The 18,829-nt window shown below is 44.2% G+C and overlaps 3 protein-coding genes across 3 annotated transcripts in view; 2 read left to right on the top strand and 1 right to left on the bottom strand.

Annotated features, from left to right (window-relative positions):
- Positions 1–2,964: 2,964 nt before the first annotated feature.
- LOC134092062 (acidic mammalian chitinase-like) lies at positions 2,965–8,950 on the top strand. Its single transcript, XM_062544864.1, has 10 exons — positions 2,965–3,056; positions 3,390–3,449; positions 3,825–3,990; positions 4,753–4,877; positions 5,170–5,293; positions 5,702–5,887; positions 6,615–6,737; positions 7,655–7,793; positions 8,532–8,639; positions 8,697–8,950. The coding sequence occupies exons 1-10, from the start codon at positions 2,980–2,982 to the stop codon at positions 8,948–8,950; spliced, it is 1,362 nt and encodes a 453-aa protein (XP_062400848.1). The 5' UTR covers positions 2,965–2,979.
- Positions 8,951–12,219: 3,269 nt separating this feature from the next.
- Positions 12,220–16,059, top strand: LOC134092067 (acidic mammalian chitinase-like). Its single transcript, XM_062544869.1, has 9 exons — positions 12,220–12,311; positions 12,628–12,687; positions 13,109–13,274; positions 13,594–13,718; positions 13,986–14,109; positions 14,285–14,470; positions 14,651–14,773; positions 15,342–15,633; positions 15,760–16,059. The coding sequence occupies exons 1-9, from the start codon at positions 12,235–12,237 to the stop codon at positions 15,924–15,926; spliced, it is 1,320 nt and encodes a 439-aa protein (XP_062400853.1). The 5' UTR covers positions 12,220–12,234; the 3' UTR covers positions 15,927–16,059.
- Positions 16,060–16,874: 815 nt separating this feature from the next.
- The window catches only part of slc6a14 (solute carrier family 6 member 14), a 14,548-nt gene continuing 12,593 nt past the window's right edge, over positions 16,875–18,829 (bottom strand). The window contains exons 13-14 of the mRNA XM_062545273.1: positions 17,914–18,081; positions 16,875–17,539 (exon numbers count right to left, since the gene is read on the bottom strand). Coding sequence (XP_062401257.1) covers positions 17,381–17,539; positions 17,914–18,081 — 327 coding nt within the window. The 3' untranslated portion in view covers positions 16,875–17,380. The remainder of the gene's footprint in view (positions 17,540–17,913; positions 18,082–18,829) is intronic.

The raw sequence follows: 18,829 nt of genomic DNA, 5'->3' as shown, positions 1-18,829 counted from the left end.
ATTCTACATCTCTTAGCACAATGTCAATAAAAAAATAAATAAAAATAAACCTTGGAGCATGTTTGTTGTTATTTTTAGTGGGTTACATGACAGTCATAAAAGAGGTTACAAACCAATGCTAAAGAATACTGAAGTGTTCTGACCATGCTGTCAAAATAGATAAATCTAGATTATTAACTAGAAGAGCGCAGATCTCCGCCAAACGCCTCATGGATCCAGCCAGTGATCCGGATCACTCCCAAATTTAACAGTTTCTTCCTTGGGTCATTTCAAATCTTTCCTGAAAATTTCATCAAAATCCATCCATACATTTTTTAGTTATCTTGCTAACAGACAGACGGACAATCCCCAATGAAAACATAACATAACATCATATCAATATATGATAAAAAAAAAAAAAAAGACAGACATGTACGCAAACAGGATCACAACCACAACATTACATAAGTGTTCTTTAAAACCCATTTATTTATTTGTTTAATAACTTTTCCTTATCAGTCTTAATCTTAATGCATTGCTCCATGCACACACACACGCACATACACACACACACACACACACACACACACACACACAGAGCAACAGTGAGCTATTCACACTGGAGCACTTCCGTTGGCCAATTAAACTTCCAATAACCATCCAAATCCATTCATTTGAATTTACATTTTGAAACATATTGTCTCCAAAAGAGTTGGGAAGCTTTTCATCTCCTTACTTTCCTGAGGCGACGTCAGACATCAGACATCTTCCTACATGACATGTTCCACAGAAATATATCCACTTACAAACAGAATAAGATAAAATTCTTAAGGCTTTTATAAACTACTGTATTTTGTTTTGTCAGGTTGCTTCTCTCTCCTTGTGAGATAAACTACAGCATATCTGGTTTTAAAGGCACCTTATCAGTCTCACAGAAAGAGTGCAGATCTGAAGTACCCTCGGACAAACACCTCCGTCTTACTGATGAAAGAGCTCTCAATAAAGGATTATTGTTTCAGCGCCAGAGCAAATGACATTGGGAGAGATTGGACGATAAGTTGTGCTGGTCTGAGAGGATATAAAAGCGTAAGTGTCCACTTGTTGTACTGCAGCACCATGGGAAAGCTTCTCGTTTGCGTTGGTAAGTAGCTCCATTCACTGAAACCTCTAAATACAGTAAATTGTAATACATTACAATACATTTTACATTTGTAATACTTATTGTGATGTAATGCTACTATTTAATTCTGAATTATAGAAATGATGATTTTTTTAGACCTACTCCGCTATGTTGGCCCACAATATAAGGTCATCTACGTAATAGCACCCGGCGGATGGTCTCTTGAGAGTTGATATGCTATGCTACGTATATAAATTTCAAGATTTGTGTATGGGCTGAGAACCGCTTCCTGTTCCTGTAATGTAAATAAATGTAAATAAACACGTAAATAAACACGTGATCTTTCCTCTCTGCTGCAGGGCTGGCTCTCCTGCTGCATGTGCAGCTAGGTAAGACTTCTCTCCTGACGCACGTAACAATATTGGACTAATCGATTAGCTCTCCTGACGCATGCCATAACGTAACAATATCGGACTAATCGATTAGCTCTCCTGACGCATGCCATAACGTAACAATATTGGACTAATCGATTAGCTCTCCTGACGCACGTAACAATATCGGACTAATCGATTAGCTCTCCTGACGCATGCCATAACGTAACAATATTGGACTAATCGATTAGCTCTCCTGACGCATGCCACAACGTAACAATATTGGACTAATCGATTGGCTCTCCTCACCCATGCCATGACGTAACAATAGCCATAACGTAACAATATTGGACTAATCGATTAGCTCTCCTGACGCATGCCACAACGTAACAATATTGGACTAATCGATTAGCTCTCCCGACGCATGCCACAACGTAACAATATTGGACTAATCGATTAGCTCTCCCGACGCATGCCATAACGTAACAATATTGGACTAATCGATTAGCTCTCCCGACGCATGCCATAACGTAACAATATCAGACTAATCGATTAGCTCTCCCGATGCATGCCATAACGTATCAATATTGGACTAATCGATTAGCTCTCCCGACGCATGCCATAACGTAACAATATTGGACTAATCGATTAGCTCTCCCGACGCATGCCACAACGTAACAATATTGGACTAATCGATTGGCTCTCCTGACCCATGCCATGACGTAACAATAGCCATAACGTAACAATATTGGACTAATCGATTAGCTCTCCTGACGCATGCCACAACGTAACAATATTGGACTAATCGATTAGCTCTCCCGACGCATGCCATAACGTATCAATATTGGACTAATCGATTAGCTCTCCCGACGCATGCCATAACGTAACAATATTGGACTAATCGATTAGCTCTCCTGACGCATGCCACAACGTAACAATATTGGACTAATCGATTAGCTCTCCCGACGCATGCCATAACGTAACAATATCAGACTAATCGATTAGCTCTCCCGATGCATGCCATAACATATCAATATTGGACTAATCGATTAGCTCTCCTGACGCATGCCATAACGTAACAATATTGGACTAATCCATCAGCTGTCAACCATAACCGCCATATATTAATCACCACATTTAAAAAAAAAAAAACTTTAAAGTCGTTAAGATCTTAGGGTTTGGAACAAATAAGATCTTGGGCTTCGGTAAACATTGGGCTTCAGCCAACTCTACATTCCTCACCACTGACATTTCATTGTCCAAACAATGAATTAATTGGATTAATCAGATTACACGGATTAATCAACTGTGGAAATTATCATCAGCTGCAGCACTAATTTAATCCTGGGAGTGACGTTTCTCTTCTTCTCTGTCCGTATCCCAGGATCCTCCTATCTCCTGTCATGTTACTTTACCAACTGGGGTCAGTACAGGCCTGGATCTGGGAAGTTCTTGCCCTCCAACATTGACCCGTGCCTTTGTGACCACCTGATCTATGCCTTCGCCACCATGGACAACAACCAGATCACAACCACGGCGTGGGATGATGAGAAATTCTTTCACGAGTTCCAGGCTCTCAAGAACCAGTGAGTTTCTGTAGTAAAGAGCCCGGATTTATGAGGACAATATAGTTACTGGCTACTATATTATACTCTCAAAAGATAAGACTAGATAACAAGTATAAACTGTTTTTCTTTATTGATAACAATAATAAACTGATTGAATAAAAGCGATATCCACCTCATTTAGTTTCAATTTACCCTCATCAACCCCAAAGCGGATAATACGGTCGGTCGTATTACATTATTACGTATTAAGGCCCAAGTTCTACCCCAGGGTCAGGAACCCCCTGGTCAGCATGTTTTCCACTGGTCAGCATGTTCTCCACTAAGTTCTTGTGTTCTTGTCTCATCCCAAAGGAACATCTACCTGAAGACCCTCCTGGCCATTGGTGGAGCCAACAAAGAGAATATTCCAAAGTTTGTAATTCCAAACCTCTTTTAAGCTCTGTAACTGTAGATGCTGTTCCTTGATCAAAACCAATGAGATGTGACTTCCACTAAGTTTCTTCTTTGTTAGCCACAATCAGTTTTCTGTGTCTCTGCTAGTAATGATCGGCAAGGGATTTTCAGTGCCCTTCAGCCAAGTCCAATGTTTTTTAGGAACAAGACACTCACTAACCACTTGAACTTGAACTTGAACATGAAGTCACTGCAGTGCATTGGCTCAAGCCTCCTTTTTGAGGAGAGACATACCATACCATTGAGTCCATGGTTTCCATTTAATAAACATATCAGTCTGTGCACCAATACTGTAACTTCCTATTCTGTTTTCTTTTTTTTCCTTCGGTCTAGGTTCTCTAACATGGTGGCGACTTCTGCTAACCGTCAGACCTTCATCACCTCCGTGATCAAGTTCCTGAGGCTGTACGGGTTTGACGGTCTGGACATCGACTGGGAGTTCCCTGGCTCCAAGGGCAGCCCTGCCATCGACAAGGAACTGTTCACCATTCTCACTAAGGTGAGAATTGCTGGTCATTACCACTGTTACAGGAGGGGTCAGACGAACTGGCTCAGTATGTAGAGAAGTCCTTCAGTTACCAGAGAGTCACTCGTTTGAGCATGGATGGATTATGGCACTTAAATGATTACTTCTGGCGATCTAAGGCATCTTACTGTGAACAAAGATGCCGATCACAAAGCATGATTATCATACAGAGTGTGACCTATGGGAGCCTATTCTGATATCAGAGGTGGAGAACATAGTAGTGACTTCACACAGAGGCTTGAGCTTCAGGGCCAACTGAGCCCTTGGGCCCCCTGGGCCTGGACCCGGCAGGCCCGTTCAGTAATCCATCTCTAGGTTTGATCCAGGCCCGTTTTGACCTAGTAGAGGAGTCATTTAGTCACCATAAAGTCACTCCTTTGAACCAAGCTCCTTCTGACCTTGTAGAGGAGTTGTTTGGTCACCATAAGGTCACTTGTTTGAGTCAGGATCCTTCTGACCTTGTAGAGGAGTTGTTTGGTCACCATAAGGTCACTTGTTTGAGTCAGGATCCTTCTGACATTGTAATAGTGTCCTTGGGCATGAGACTCCCCAACTGATCCTGATAAGCCAGTTGACACCTTGCCGGGTAGCCTTTACCATTATCATGTGTGAATGTGTCTGTGAATGGACAAACTGTAAACCATTAATGTAAAGCTTTCTGAGTGTTCAGAGAAGTAGAAAAGCTGCACTTGAATGCAGTCTGTGGCCCTTTGTTTGACATGGGTTGTCTTGTAGGAGATGCTGTACGCCTTCAAGGAAGAGAGTGTCAGGACTAACCGCCCTCGCCTGATGCTGACCGCTGCCGTGTCTGCTAGCAAGAACACCATCGATGCTGCGTACCAGGTCCCTCAGCTCGGCGTGTGAGTACTAGCCTGGCATAACCAGACCCATTCATTCGTGGACTGGCTGTAGGCTTTGGGTTAGTTCTGAAACCATTTGTCAGATTTTATTTCCAGACACACTCTCTGTGATTTATTTTTTGTTTCATCCATTTTTGATCGATGACACCTAAAACCCATGCACATAACTTGCCATGCTTGTACCCCTACATGGATGACACGAAATACAAGTTTGAATGGCTCAAAGGTTGTGTGAAGTAACTTGTCAATCATTCAGCTAAAGCCAGATCACCTGTTTTTTTCTCCTTGTCAGGATCCTGGACTACTTCCACGTCATGACCTATGCGTTCCATGGCTACTGGCAGCACGTCACCGGGGAGAACAGCCCCTTATACAAGGGACCTGCCGACAGGGGCTCACACATCTACTACAGCATAGTAAGACACACACACACACACACACACACACACACACACACACACACACACACACACACACACACACACACACACACACACACACACACACACACACACACACACACACACACACACACACACACACACTCCAGGTCCAGCACAAATTCCTGCCATTGTAATCATACTCGATGAAGATTGTGAGTAAAAGGCCTTGCGATTAAACAGATTTCAGCAGGTGTCTTCGGTTTCTTTTAGGTCAATTCAGCTTAGAATTTCCACACACTTTAGCATAACAAAAGCATTATTACAAATGAGCAATTGACGCTTCTTCTTCTTGACAAGATGTTTTTATAATGTTGCAAAGTTATCTGAATAATATTTGCCTGTGTACTGCCGCTCTAACCTGCTCTCTTGTGCTGTGATCAGGACTATGCCATGAACTACTGGAGGAGCCAGGGTGCTCCTGCTGAGAAGCTGTTGGTTGGTTTCCCCACCTATGGACGCACCTTCACCCTGGCCAGTGCCTCCAACACCGGCGTTGGTGCCCCCACCATTGGACCCGGGCCCGCTGGAACCTACACCAGGGAAGCTGGATTCTGGTCCTATTATGAGGTAGGTTCAGAAGCCAGGAAAGGAACCTACAACGTTTCTGGCAAATGCATGCTAGCCCAGCTCCTTAGCCACTACGCTACCACTACATGCTAGCCCAGCTCCTTAGCCACTGCACTACCACTACATGCTATCCCAGCTCCTTAGCCACTGCACTACCACTGCATGCTAACCCAGCCCCTTAGCCACTACGCTACCACTGCATGCTATCCCAGCCCCTTAGCCACTACGCTACCACTGCATGCTAGCCCAGCTCCTTAGCCACTGCGCTACCACTGCATGCTAGCCCAGTTCCTTAGCCACTACGCTACCACCACCCATGTTAGCCTCCTTGCCAGCACTTCTACTTCCCCTCCATCCCCGAAGTGCAGAGCTGAGCTGCACGATCATCACAAAGTGCTGGTTATAGATAGCCTGGGTGTTCCCATCCTGCCATGCGCGTTGATTTCAATCACGCAGCTAAGGCAGTCTGGAAACTAACACCCACCAATCACAGAACAGGGGAGAAAGCAAGACCATGATGAGCTATGCACAGACGCATTTGATAGACATCTGTGGCGCCCAATGAACGGATCTGGGCATTTTTTCAAATACGAGAAAATGAACATTTGAGAAGTGGTAGGCGTTAGCCAGGCTAGGTTATAGATGTATCTGAGGCTCTTGTTTGGCTCCGTTTTTCGTTTCTTCGCGTCACGGTCATTTTCGTTTAAATTTTTGTTTCTCTTCGCAGATCTGCAATTTCCTGATGGAAGGAGCCACAGAGGCCTGGGACACGATCCAGATGGTCCCCTTCGCCTACAACAGCCAGCTCACTTGGGTCGGCTACGACAACATCAAGAGCTACCAGGCTAAGGTAAGGGCAAGCCAGATGTCAAATAAGTAAATAGAATATTCTAACACCAATTTCTGACACTGTTAATATCAAGGAATATGCTGTTAATATTAAGAATTAGAGGCCCCAGTCGTGGCGCGACTGGCTGGGGCACCTGCACTGCACGCCGGCGACCCGGGTTCGATTCCCGCCCGTGGTCCTTTCCGGATCCCACCCTACTCAATCTCCCACTCGTTTCCTGTCACCCTACACTGTCCTATCTGATTAAAGGCATAAAAGCCAAAAAAAATATCTTAAAAAAAAAAAAAGAATTAGAGTAACATAACAATGAATTCTCTGTGGATTAGAAATGGGCGTTGTGGAGATCATGTCACGGTTTGCTGTTGTTAATCAGATTATGGCAAAGTCCCACAATGAGAAACATTAATACAGTCTAACACCGTGTCCTAACTGCAAGCGACGCGACCGAATGCGTGCGACAAAATCAGTTCCATCCCTGTATCTTCAATTGGAATGTCCTAACTGAATGCGATGCGACCGAACGCGACAAGTTGCGCTGCTACGCGACTTCTTCAACCCTGTTTTGTCGCGCTGTCCGTTTCTATTTTAATCGCGTCGCGTCACCTTGAAATTAACTTCTTCACAACGTAACTAAGGTTCATTAAAGAATGTTAACGGATACAATGTGGACACAAACTATCCGACAGTCGCGCAGTCGCTTACAATTAGAACACGGTGTAAGGCATAAGTACCTTGGTTACTTATGGGTTTAAAGCCTTATACGACCTTGTAAGCTACTAGGACTCAAATCAGATGACGTGGTAAAATAAGAAATAAGTTAAAAAGCACGTCTCAACATTTCAGGAAACACATTTCAGTACATTATTAACAGAGTGTATAATATGACTGGAGTTTGACTGAATCTGGGCACGGTTCAGATTGACTGGCTGAAGAACAACCAGTTTGGAGGAGCCTTGGTGTGGACCCTGGACCTGGACGACTTCAGCGGCACCTTCTGCAGTCAGGGCAAATTCCCCCTGATCAACACCCTCAAGAACGGCCTGGGCACCGGACAGGGTAAGAGTCACCAGCCTGATTAAACTCAATCAGGGCTAACGTTAGCCTAGCTAATCTTCAGGCTCATGCTGTATACTAGCCTGATTACCATCGACTTTCAAAGGCTCTGCGAGACTTTAGTCTGACCAACAGCCTGTGCTAACACGGTTTCTTGCAAGCGCTGGTTGACCCGCCTCCTTTAAGTGCCTCGATTTGCTACTGGTAGATGTCAGAAAGCGGTTTGCCGAGTTTAAACCAATAACAACACTCTTTCCTCTGCCTTGAACACGCCTCTACCCAGAGCCGTTGGAGCTGCTCAAAGTTGATTGGTTCTCGACCAAAGGGGGCAGTTCCGCAGATTTCGGGAACTCAGAAATCCTTCTCAATGAGCAGTTGACCAGACCAGCAGCAAAAGCCTGAAGGCGTTGCGTCACTGGGAGGGCGTGCCAGGCTAGCTGTATACTATCCATGCATAGGGAAATTATGCTCACAGTCTGTGCCATGTATGCTAACAGTATATTATTGGGGTTCAACCTTATGGAAGGGGTTGCCCGAAGTCACTGTCCGAGAGGCAGCAATGCATGGCCCCTTAGCAAGGTCTCTCCAAAAGCATGAAGAGGGAATGTAATCTCTTTAAACAGATGCTGAATATTGCTAAACATTAACGCTAAACATCAGTGTCATATACTGCCTCCTAGTGGAACATTCTGGTTTGCGCCTCACCTCTGTCTTCACCCCTGTTTGTCTCCCTAGCCCCAGGCTGCATCAGCAGAAGCAGCAGCTTCATCGCCACCAGTGGAGATGGCTGTAACGGCAAAGGTGGTGGCGGCAGCGGAGGTGGTAGCAGCAGTGGAGGAGGAAGTAGCGGTGGAGGAGGTAGCGGTGGAGGAGGAAGCAGTGGCGGAGGAGGAAGCAGTGGCGGAGGAGGAAGTAGCGGTGGAGGAGGAAGCAGTGGCGGAGGAGGAAGTAGCAGCGGAGGAGGAAGTAGCAGCGGCGGTGGTGGCAGCAGCAGTGGCGGCGATAACAGTGTGTTCTGTAAGGGCAAGGCTAGCGGGATGTACCCTGACCCCACCAACAAGAACACCTTCTACCAGTGTGCCAGCGGCGTCACCTACGTCCAGCACTGTGCCACCGGCCTGGTGTTCGACACCTCCTGCTCCTGCTGCAACTGGCCATAGAGGAGCCTCCCTCACCTCCCTCACCCGTCATCATTTAACATCTGCATGTAGAACATTAACAAATAAACAACCTTGGACCATATGTGTTATTATTTCTTATTTCATTTGTGTTGGGTACATACTGTAATAGTCTAACTTCATAAAGGATGTTACAAGACATTTGTGTTAACAGGAGCACCACACACACACACACACACACACAGAGAGAGCATGTCCAACATCACAAAATTGTTCTTTAAAACCATTTATTTGTTTGTTTAATAACTTTCCCTTATCTTTCACAATCTCCTATTGATGTTGTTTCATACACACACACAAACACACACACACACACACACACACACACACACACACGCAGAGAGTTGTTCACACCTGAGAACTTGATTAAGCGGTCAGCATTGAAATCCATTCATTTGAATTAAACATTTGGGAAGCTTTTCTCAGTCCAGTCTTGTTTCTAGTCCTGTTTGTCTCCTCACTTTCCTGGGGCAACCAGAAGCGCACACGACTAACACAACATGCTCCATATAAATACAATCACTTACTGTACAACACACAGAATAAGCTAAACTTACTTACCTTGATACAGTACAGTTTATCAGATATCAAAGGCACACTATCAGTCTCACTAACAGAGCACAGAGCTGAAAGTCAAGCACCTCCATCTTGCTAATGAAAGAGTGTGTTTCGGCGCCAGTGGAAAAGTCCTTGGGAGAGGTTGGGTGATAAGCTCTGCTGGTCTGAGAGTATAAGAGCGTACAGAACAGTAAGGGACAGTACAGTACAGTACACTTATTGTTGTACTGCAGCACCATGGGCAAGCTTCTCGTTTGCGTTGGTAAGTAACTCTTGGCACGGAGACCTCTTGATACAGTCTGGAAACTTTTTACCATTTATTTTTTAGATATGTGAAACTTGATGTTCAATTTGTAGTGATTCATAGTGGCTTATCAGTATTCAAACGTCACTGTACACTTAATTGAATTATCTGAGGTATCGACATGATGCCATTTTTACTCATATTCCGTTATATGATGACACATACTGTGAAGTCATCTATATAATAGCAAAGGTGGTTTCTTGACAGCCAACATGCTATGCAAATCCAATCCATATATTTGTTAATCAGCTGTGTTTTGGCTTAGAATAGCGTACTACTCCTTTAATGTCATCTATTTATGTTGGACTATTATATATACTGTATATATTTATGCATGTATCATAAAAGCATCAGCCAAATGTAATGTAATATACAGTAGAAGTAGATTACTATGAGGTCATCTATATATAATAGCACCTACAGAACTATATTGGCTTCTTGAGAGCCAATGTGCTTTATAAATACATGAATGTACTAAGACAAAAACTTGAGAGTTGATGTGCTATGCTACTGTATAAAAATCTAAAGATTTGAGTATGGGCTAAGAACGGCTTTGTGTTCTTGTAATGTAAATAAATGTAAATAAATGTATATAAATCTGTGTGATCTTTCCTCTCTGCTACAGGGCTGGCTCTCCTGCTGCATGTGCAGCTAGGTAAGACCGCTCTACTGCTCTTTTTAAAAATGTATTCGTATATATTTAATTTCCTTTATTGCTCTTAACCTTGTTCTTACTTTTTTATGACTTTAATTTTCTTGTTTTATTCTATTTCACCTGTTTTACTCTACAGTATGTTGTTCTTAATATTGTTTTCTTTCTACTTATTTTATGCATTGCTTTAGTCAATTTATTCCCTACACTGGACTATTTGAACTTTCATTGTCATTGTAACTTTCAAACTACAAATGACTGTACTGTAACTGACCCATGGCAGATGGGTTGGGCCCTTGAGTCGTGGATCTGTCTGAGGTTTCTTCCTATATGTATCTCCAATTCTAGGGAGTTTTTCCTTGCCCCTGTTACTCATGGGCTCTCTTTGAATGTCTAACACTCTGTAAAGCGCCATGAGACATGTGTAATGTATTGGCGCTCTATAAGCGACATTAAATTGAAATTGAAATTGAAATTGAAATTTTAAGGAACTGGAATTATATAAGGCTAGCCTAGAAATCTAGACGCACCCTAGCGGCCAAAACATATTTTTGCCTAGCGGGATGGTCTAGGGTCGCACGGTTGAGGACAAGCCTGCGCTAGGCTCGAGTTCAGCCTAGCCAATCAGAACGCTCTATCTGTGTACAGAGTCCTTGAGCCCGCCTTAGCTCACCTTCGGCTTCCGATAAGACGCCAGGGGGCTGGACCATGCGTCCTCGTTCGACAAGTTGGGTTTGAGACCTTATCGCACAACCATAGAGAAAAACAAAAGAAGGATGAGGCTAACGAAGCACACTCGTTTTAATTGGCTTTGGAAGAGTTAGACTTGGGCTTTTCTTTGAAGTTTGAGCAGAAAGTAGCACTCAAGTCATTCGTTTTAAAGGATATATTTGCCATTTTGTTGACTGGCTACGATTGGTCACAAATGTTGGCCTATTACGTGCAGAGGCAGTTTGAAAGACAACTGTTCATCCCACCCACAGGCTTCAACTCTGTGAATGGTCTGACCCCAGACTATACATTTCTGTGTAGCTTGGCTTGCCAGGCTAATATAAAGCATCAATTACTGCAAACTGAATATTTTTGTGTGTGGACAAAATAAGATATTGTAAGCCTTCCTGAATTATTAGGAGATTAACTAAGCATTAGTTACTATGACTGTTGGGCTTAATTTTGTTCAAACTCTCTGAACACTCTTTCTCTAAACACACGTCATTATTCACCACTTTAGTTGAGGGGCCACAAACATGGTGAACTCAACTCATGAGTAACTAATACTTAGTTAATCCCCTAATATTTCAAGAGGGCTTACATGCACAAATATTTCAAGAGGGCTTACATGCACAAATTCATGATAAATTATGTACAGAAAAATAAATCATCATGATCATGCTTAATAAACCATAGTTCATAATGATGTAGCCAACATACTGTTCATGCATGAGGTCATGAATGATATATGGTGAACTCATGTCAATTCCTGATGATTCATGATATATTAAGGCATTAAGTAATGCACAAATTATTCATGTACCCTTACCGTAAAGTGTTACCGACATTTTTGTAGACTTTTATAGACACTACATTTTTGTAGTGATGTTCCTCTTCTTCTCTGTCCGTATCCCAGGATCCTCCTATCTCCTGTCTTGTTACTTCTCCAACTGGGGTCAGTACAGGCCTGGAGCTGGGAAGTTCTTGCCCTCCAACATCGACCCGTGCCTTTGTGACCACCTGATCTATGCCTTCGCCACCATGGACAACAACCAGATCAAGAGTACCGAGTGGGACGATGACAAGTTCTTTGCTGAGATCCAGGCTCTCAAGAACCAGTGAGTTTCTGTAGTAAAGAGCCCTGATATATGAAGACAACATAGCTACTGGAAATAAGATTAGATAACAAGTATAAACTGTTTATCTTTATTGATAACAGTAATAAACCGATTAAGCAATATCCACCTAATTTAGTCTCAATTTATCACATCAACCCAAAGCGAACTGATATACAGTATATACTGTATTATATTTGCCCCATGTTAAGGCCTAAGTTCTACCCCAGGGTCAGGAACCCCCTGGTCATGTTCTCCACTAGTCATCAGCTCTTCACTTCATCACAGTGTTCTTGTGTTCTTGTCTCTCATCCCACAGGAACCTCCACCTGAAGACCCTCCTGGCCGTTGGTGGAGCCAACAGTGCAAATAGTCCAAAGTTCGTAATTCCAAACCTGTTTTGAGCTCTGTAACTGTAGATGCTGTTCTTTGATCAAACCAATGAGATGTGACTTCCACTAAGTTTCTTCTTTGTTAGCCACAATCAGTTTTATATGTCTCTGCTAGTTTGTCTTTCCTATCATAATGATTGGCAAGGGATTTCCAGTGCTCTTCAGCCAAGTCCAATGTTTTTTTTAAGGAACAGGACGATCACTAACCACAAAATATGAAGTCACTGCAGCGCATTGGCACATGCCACCTTTTCGAGGAGAGACATACCATACCATTGAGTCCAGAGTTTCCATTTAATAAACATATCAGTCTGCACACCAATACTGTAACTTCTTATTCTATTTTCTTTTCCATTGTTTCTCCCCCTCTGATTTGTTTGTTGTCTTTCTGTGCGCCTCCGTGTCCAGGTTCTCTGCTATGGTGGCAACATCTGCTAACCGTCAGACCTTCATCACCTCCGTGATCACGTTCCTGAGGCAGTACGGGTTTGACGGTCTGGACATCGACTGGGAGTTCCCTGGCTCCAAGGGCAGCCCTGCCATCGACAAGGAGCTCTTCACCACCCTCACTCAGGTGAGAACTGCTGGTCATCATCACAGTCACCGAAGGGGACAATCTGGCTCAAGATGGACTGGAGAGGAGTCATTCAGCCACTGATTCACATTAAGGCCAGGCTCCTTCCTTGATACCTTGCCTGGCAGTCTCCACCATGGACCATGGATGTGCGTGACTGTGTTTGTGATTGGGCAAAACTGTGAGATGTTGGTGTAGCAAAGCTGTGAGACATGCGTAACACACTTTGAGGGCTCACAGTTGTACAAATAGAAAAGCTGCACTTGGATGCAGTCTGTGGCCTTTTGTTTGACCTGCATGGGTTGTCTTGTGCACACAGGAGATGCGGTACGCCTTCGAGGCTGAGGGCGTGAAGACCAGCCGTCCTCGTCTGATGCTGACCGCGGCCGTGTCTGCCGGCAAGAGCACCATCGATGCCGCGTACCAGATCCCTCAGCTCGGCGGGTGAGTTCTAGCCCGGTATAACCGGTTGCATGCCACCATTCAGGGACTGTTTCCAGCCATAGACCTCTGAAGTTCACCTACAAAAAGGCTCTGATCTCTTTTTTTCACCCCTTCTGGTTGATGACACCTAAGACCTGTGCACATACCGTAAAACTTGATAGACTTCAGCTCCACTTTACAATTGCCTTCCCTTAAAGTGGGAAGGCCCAAAGGTATTGTGTCAATCATTCAGCTAAAGCCAGATCATTTTTTTTTTTTTTTAATCAGCATCCTGGACTACTTCCATGTCATGACCTATGCGTTCCATGGCTCCTGGCAGCACTTCACAGGGGAGAACAGCCCCCTGTACAAAGGACCTGCCGACACGGGGTCTCACATCTACTACAGCATAGTAAGACACACACACACACACACACACACACACACACACAGATCCATAACAGTGCACTGTTTTGTTTTTTAGTTTAGTTGAAGTTAGATAGTAAATGGCCTTTGCCCTGTAGCAGACTTCAGTATTACTTGCCTGTGTATAGCCGCTCTAACCTGCTCTCTTGTGCTGTGATCAGGACTATGCCATGAACTACTGGAGGAGCCAGGGTGCTCCTGCTGAGAAGCTGCTGGTTGGTTTCCCCACCTATGGACGCACCTTCACCCTGGCCAGTGCCTCCGACACCGGTGTTGGTGCCCCTGCAAACGGATCCGGTCCTGCTGGTACCTACACCAGGGAAGCTGGATTCTGGTCCTACTATGAGGTAGGTCCAAATGTCCTGTCTTTCTCTGTGCCAGTGTAACGGCAACCAACGAGAGCAGTAGCTACTGCATGTAATAAGCAGGTTAACCTCCCTTGCAACGCATGTTACGCCTATGAATGTATTTGTGTGTTTGTGTGTAACTCGTGTTACTTTAGAAGTCACTGTTGTTTCACTGCACAGATCTGCAGCTTCCTGAAGGGAGGAGCAATTCAAGCCTGGGACGCCATCCAGATGGTCCCCTACGCCTACAACAGCCAGCTCGCTTGGGTCGGCTACGACAACATCAGGAGCTACCAGATTAAGGTAAGAGTTGAAGTAAAAGAGCTGAAGTAAGCTGAAGTAAAAAAAAAAACCCAAACAAACAAAAAACAACAGCCAGCTCACCTGGGTCAGCTACGACAATATCAAGAGCTTCCAGGCTAAGGTACGGCTAGCGAGAAGTAAAATCATTACAAGCATGTCAATGTCAAGGAACATAATGTTAATGTTAAAAAGAGTAAAAAGGTGGAGATTGTGATATGACATGATAAGAAATAGGCAGTGGCCATGGTTTATCGTCACTGATTAACATGTGTACTGTGGTAATCAGGGAATGGCAAAGTCAACACTTAAGATGAGAAAAACAGTTTAAGAACAGGTTAAGGAGTAGCATGGTGCTATAACGATGGTTAGAAAGCCAAACCTCATACAGCATAAATAAAAGGCCAAGTAAACGACCTTGTAAATGGCCTTGTACCTGGACTTGGGTCAGATGATGTGGCAAAAGAAAGATAAGTTAAAAAGCATGAGTTTCAACATTGTCCGTAGTTTACAGTATTAACAGAGAGTGTATACTATGACTGAAGTTTGACTGAATCTGGGTGTGGTTCAGATTGACTGGTTGAAGAAGAACCAATTTGGAGGAGCCTTGGTGTGGACCCTGGACCTGGACGACTTCAGTGGCACCTTCTGCGGCCAGGGCAAATTCCCCCTGATCAACACCATCAAGAACGGCCTGGGCACCGGACAGTGTGGTGGTAGCAGTAGTGGTGGTAGTAGTGGTGGTAGCAGTAGTGGTGGTAGCAGCAGTGGTGGCAGCAGCAGTGGTGGTAGCAGCAGTGGTGGTAGCAGTGGAGGAGGAGGTAGCAGCAGTGGTGGTAGCAGCAGTGGTGGTAGCAGCAGTGGTGGTAGCAGCAGTGGTGGTAGTAGCAGTGGTGGTAGTAGTAGTGGTGGTAGCAGCAGTGGTGGTAGTAGCAGTGGTGGTAGTAGTAGTGGTGGTAGTAGCAGTGGTGGTAGCAGTGGAGGAGGAGGAGGAGGTAGCAGCAGTACATTCTGCGCTCACAAGGCCAGCGGCATTTACCCCAACCCCACCAACAAGCACACCTTCTACGAGTGCGCTAACAGCGTGACCTTCTTGCTGGACTGCCCCGACACCCTGGTGTTCGACCCCTCCTGCTTATGCTGCACCTGGGCATAGACCAGACCACCTAATGCCCTCTACAGCAAGGGCGGCCATTTTGTTCTCCCTCCAGTGGCCGTGCCGCCGCTGCCACCACACACATCATGCACTGTGCATCGGCACCAAGAGACAGAGGGAGAGGCAGCAACATGTAGCTAATAAATAGCTTTACTGTTTGTCCAAGACAAATTTCCCTTGGGACACAATAAAGTCATCTTAAAACTGATTTTTAATCTTCTTAGAGAATGTTTACAATGTCAATATGCATCAACAGCATGTAGAATAAGGATGACACTTTTCAGGTTTTCTCTCGATCTCCATTATGATCTAAATTTAACGTTATGCCACTCCAATGTATATTGTAGATGAGTTGTGTTTCTTAAGAAATCCATACTGTAACACAAAATTACTTGGTCATTTATATAATTTAAGTAATACAAGCAGCTCTCTATGCCAATCAAAGCAGTTATTTATGCTGAGGAAATAGCATGCTAAGAAAATTGTATGCTGAAGAAATGATAAATTGAGGAAAATGTTGAAGAAACACTTTGAACATAGGAACGGTCAGAAAAGAGAAATGAGGAACATGTTGAAGAAACCATTTGCATTGTTACTTATATAATATTTTTCTTTATTTACTTCATATTCAAATGTCTATTAATATGTAGGCCTATTCTTTGAAGACAGCAATATTCTTTTGCGGCATATTAAACGTATAATTTTTGAACAGACACTGGTCACAAAATTACCGCCCTCTGTTGGATTGAATTTAATAGCAGTAGGCAATGTTACGTTTTGCATTCTTTATCTACATCAGCGGGACGAGCTGATGTAGATCGGTCTGCTCTAGAGCTTGCCAAGACAATTCTGTCCACATCTACATGCATCACAAACACAATTCAGCATGTTTTTAGAGTACAGTTTTGGGAAATATTTTTTTTTAAAAAGACCACATGACAAGTCATATTGCATAGAAAATATTTAAATGGCATGATTTATGGCAAATAACAATTAGTATTTCAATCAAGTTTGTGTAAACAGTGCAGTAAAAGTGCACAATTAAAGATAGCACAGACCAGTCTACACACAGACCATTCTGTCTAAAACAATTAAAACACTGTAAAAGATCTGTGTAAACAACACACAGCTCACAGTTGGCAGAGCCACGCAACAGTTCAGAGATATAAAACACACACACAGACTACTAATCATTTCATGGAAATCATGACCTAGTCCTACAAAACAAGTGCTCATTAAAACCATTCGATTTGTTCTACAGCTCTCCTTATCCTTCATGACCTCTTAACGAGGTTTCTCCACAAGCTTAAACAGGAAATGTCACCTTCCCTGCATACTTCACGACAAACACTTGTAAACAAAAAATAACAAAAAGATGAAAAAACAAATAAATGTGAATAATTAAAAACATACAGATCATAAAAAAACGTTATGATTTAAAACAGCGGTGGCGATCACAAGCGGGTGTTGTTGTTGGAGATGACGAAGAGGTCGGAGTAGAGCTCGATGTGCTTCCTCCCCGGATGCTGCTGCTCGTCGCTGTAGCGCGCCCCCCGGTGGTGCTCCAGGAACGGACGCCAGTCCTCTGTAGCTCTGCACGCCGTCTTCACACGCTGGAGCAGATCAAGGGAACACACACACACACGCACGCACGCAACATGTACACACACACATGTGTGACATACACAAACACACACACACACACACGCACGACGTACACACACACACACACACACACACACACACACACAAAAAAATCAATTTTGAAATGTGTTCATTTCAGTTTAAGCATACATGTTCCATGCATGTTCACAAAACCTTCTCCCATCTCGCCACACGGGAAGTTTTTCTCCTCACCTGCCAGAGGCTGCCGGAGGCAGTGGCTACTCTGCACACACACACACACACACACACACACACACACACACACACACACACACACACACACACACACACACACACACACACACACACACACACTCCTCACCTGCCAGAGGCTTCCGGAGGCAGTGGCTACTCTCCAGACGGCCAGGATGGGGATCCAGATGAGGCAGAAGGCCGTGATGCTCCAGCCCAGAGACACAGCCCACGCTGGGTACGCCACCGAGCCGTAGGTGGGGGGGGTGAAGGTGTACAGGGACCAGATCAGGATCACCTGGGCACAGGGGAGAGAGTGAGTGTGAGTGTGTGTGTGTGTGTGTGTGTGTGTGTGTGTGTGTGTGTGTGTGTGTGTGTGTGTGTGTGTGTGTGTGTGTGTGTGTGTGTGTGGAGATCACCTGGGCACAGGGGAGAGAGTGAGTGTGTGTGTGTGTGGAGATCACCTGGGCATATACATATACTGTAACACACTATACCTTGATCGTTCCCTTTTGTTGTAAGTTATTAATGTGTGTGTATGTATGTAATAAGAGGGTGTGTGTGTGTGTGTGTGTGTGTGTGTGTGTGTGTGTGTGTGTGTGTGTGTGTGTGTGTACACGTAATAAGATTTAGATTTAGATTTAGATTTCTCATTGTTTTGTTTAGCAAGAGCTACAGTATTGTGAAGCCGGTCATTTGAAGTTTGTGCAGAATAATGTGTGTTGGTCTTCAATCCACCAGAGGGCGCCATCTGTAAACCTTCAAGTTGCCTGCTGCCATTAACTTCATTCATTTCAATCACAGATATAATAGCGCTCTCTGTTGGACTGAAGTTGATAGAATTAGGCAACGTTACGTTTTATAGATGGGCAGCCAGGAATCAAACCCACAGTAGAGGTGCCTCTCATGCAGCGTTTATACGTCCTCCCTCGCTCCTCGGGCCTCAATCCTCACTGATCTACATAAAGAATGATGGGGCGGCAACAAGGGATAGTCTATCCCTTCTTTTATCTTTCTTTATGTAGATCAGTGAGGATCGAGGCCTG

This window comes from Sardina pilchardus, chromosome 9 (assembly GCF_963854185.1).
Source record: "Sardina pilchardus chromosome 9, fSarPil1.1, whole genome shotgun sequence".
NCBI lineage: Eukaryota > Metazoa > Chordata > Actinopteri > Clupeiformes > Clupeidae > Sardina > Sardina pilchardus.
The sequence above is the reverse complement of the archived record's forward strand: the minus strand, read 5'-3'. Positions and strand labels throughout refer to the sequence as shown.

Excerpts from the sequence above, each read along its gene's own strand:
- LOC134092062 (XM_062544864.1), top strand. The coding sequence starts at position 2,980 with ATGGACAACAACCAGATCACAACCACGGCGTGGGATGATGAGAAATTC. Across the intron at positions 3,450-3,824 it reads AACAAAGAGAATATTCCAAA|GTTCTCTAACATGGTGGCGA; the intron begins GTTTGTAATTCC and ends CCTTCGGTCTAG. Across the intron at positions 4,878-5,169 it reads CAGGTCCCTCAGCTCGGCGT|GATCCTGGACTACTTCCACG; the intron begins GTGAGTACTAGC and ends TCTCCTTGTCAG.
- LOC134092067 (XM_062544869.1), top strand. The coding sequence starts at position 12,235 with ATGGACAACAACCAGATCAAGAGTACCGAGTGGGACGATGACAAGTTC. Across the intron at positions 12,688-13,108 it reads AACAGTGCAAATAGTCCAAA|GTTCTCTGCTATGGTGGCAA; the intron begins GTTCGTAATTCC and ends CTCCGTGTCCAG. Across the intron at positions 13,719-13,985 it reads CAGATCCCTCAGCTCGGCGG|CATCCTGGACTACTTCCATG; the intron begins GTGAGTTCTAGC and ends TTTTTTAATCAG.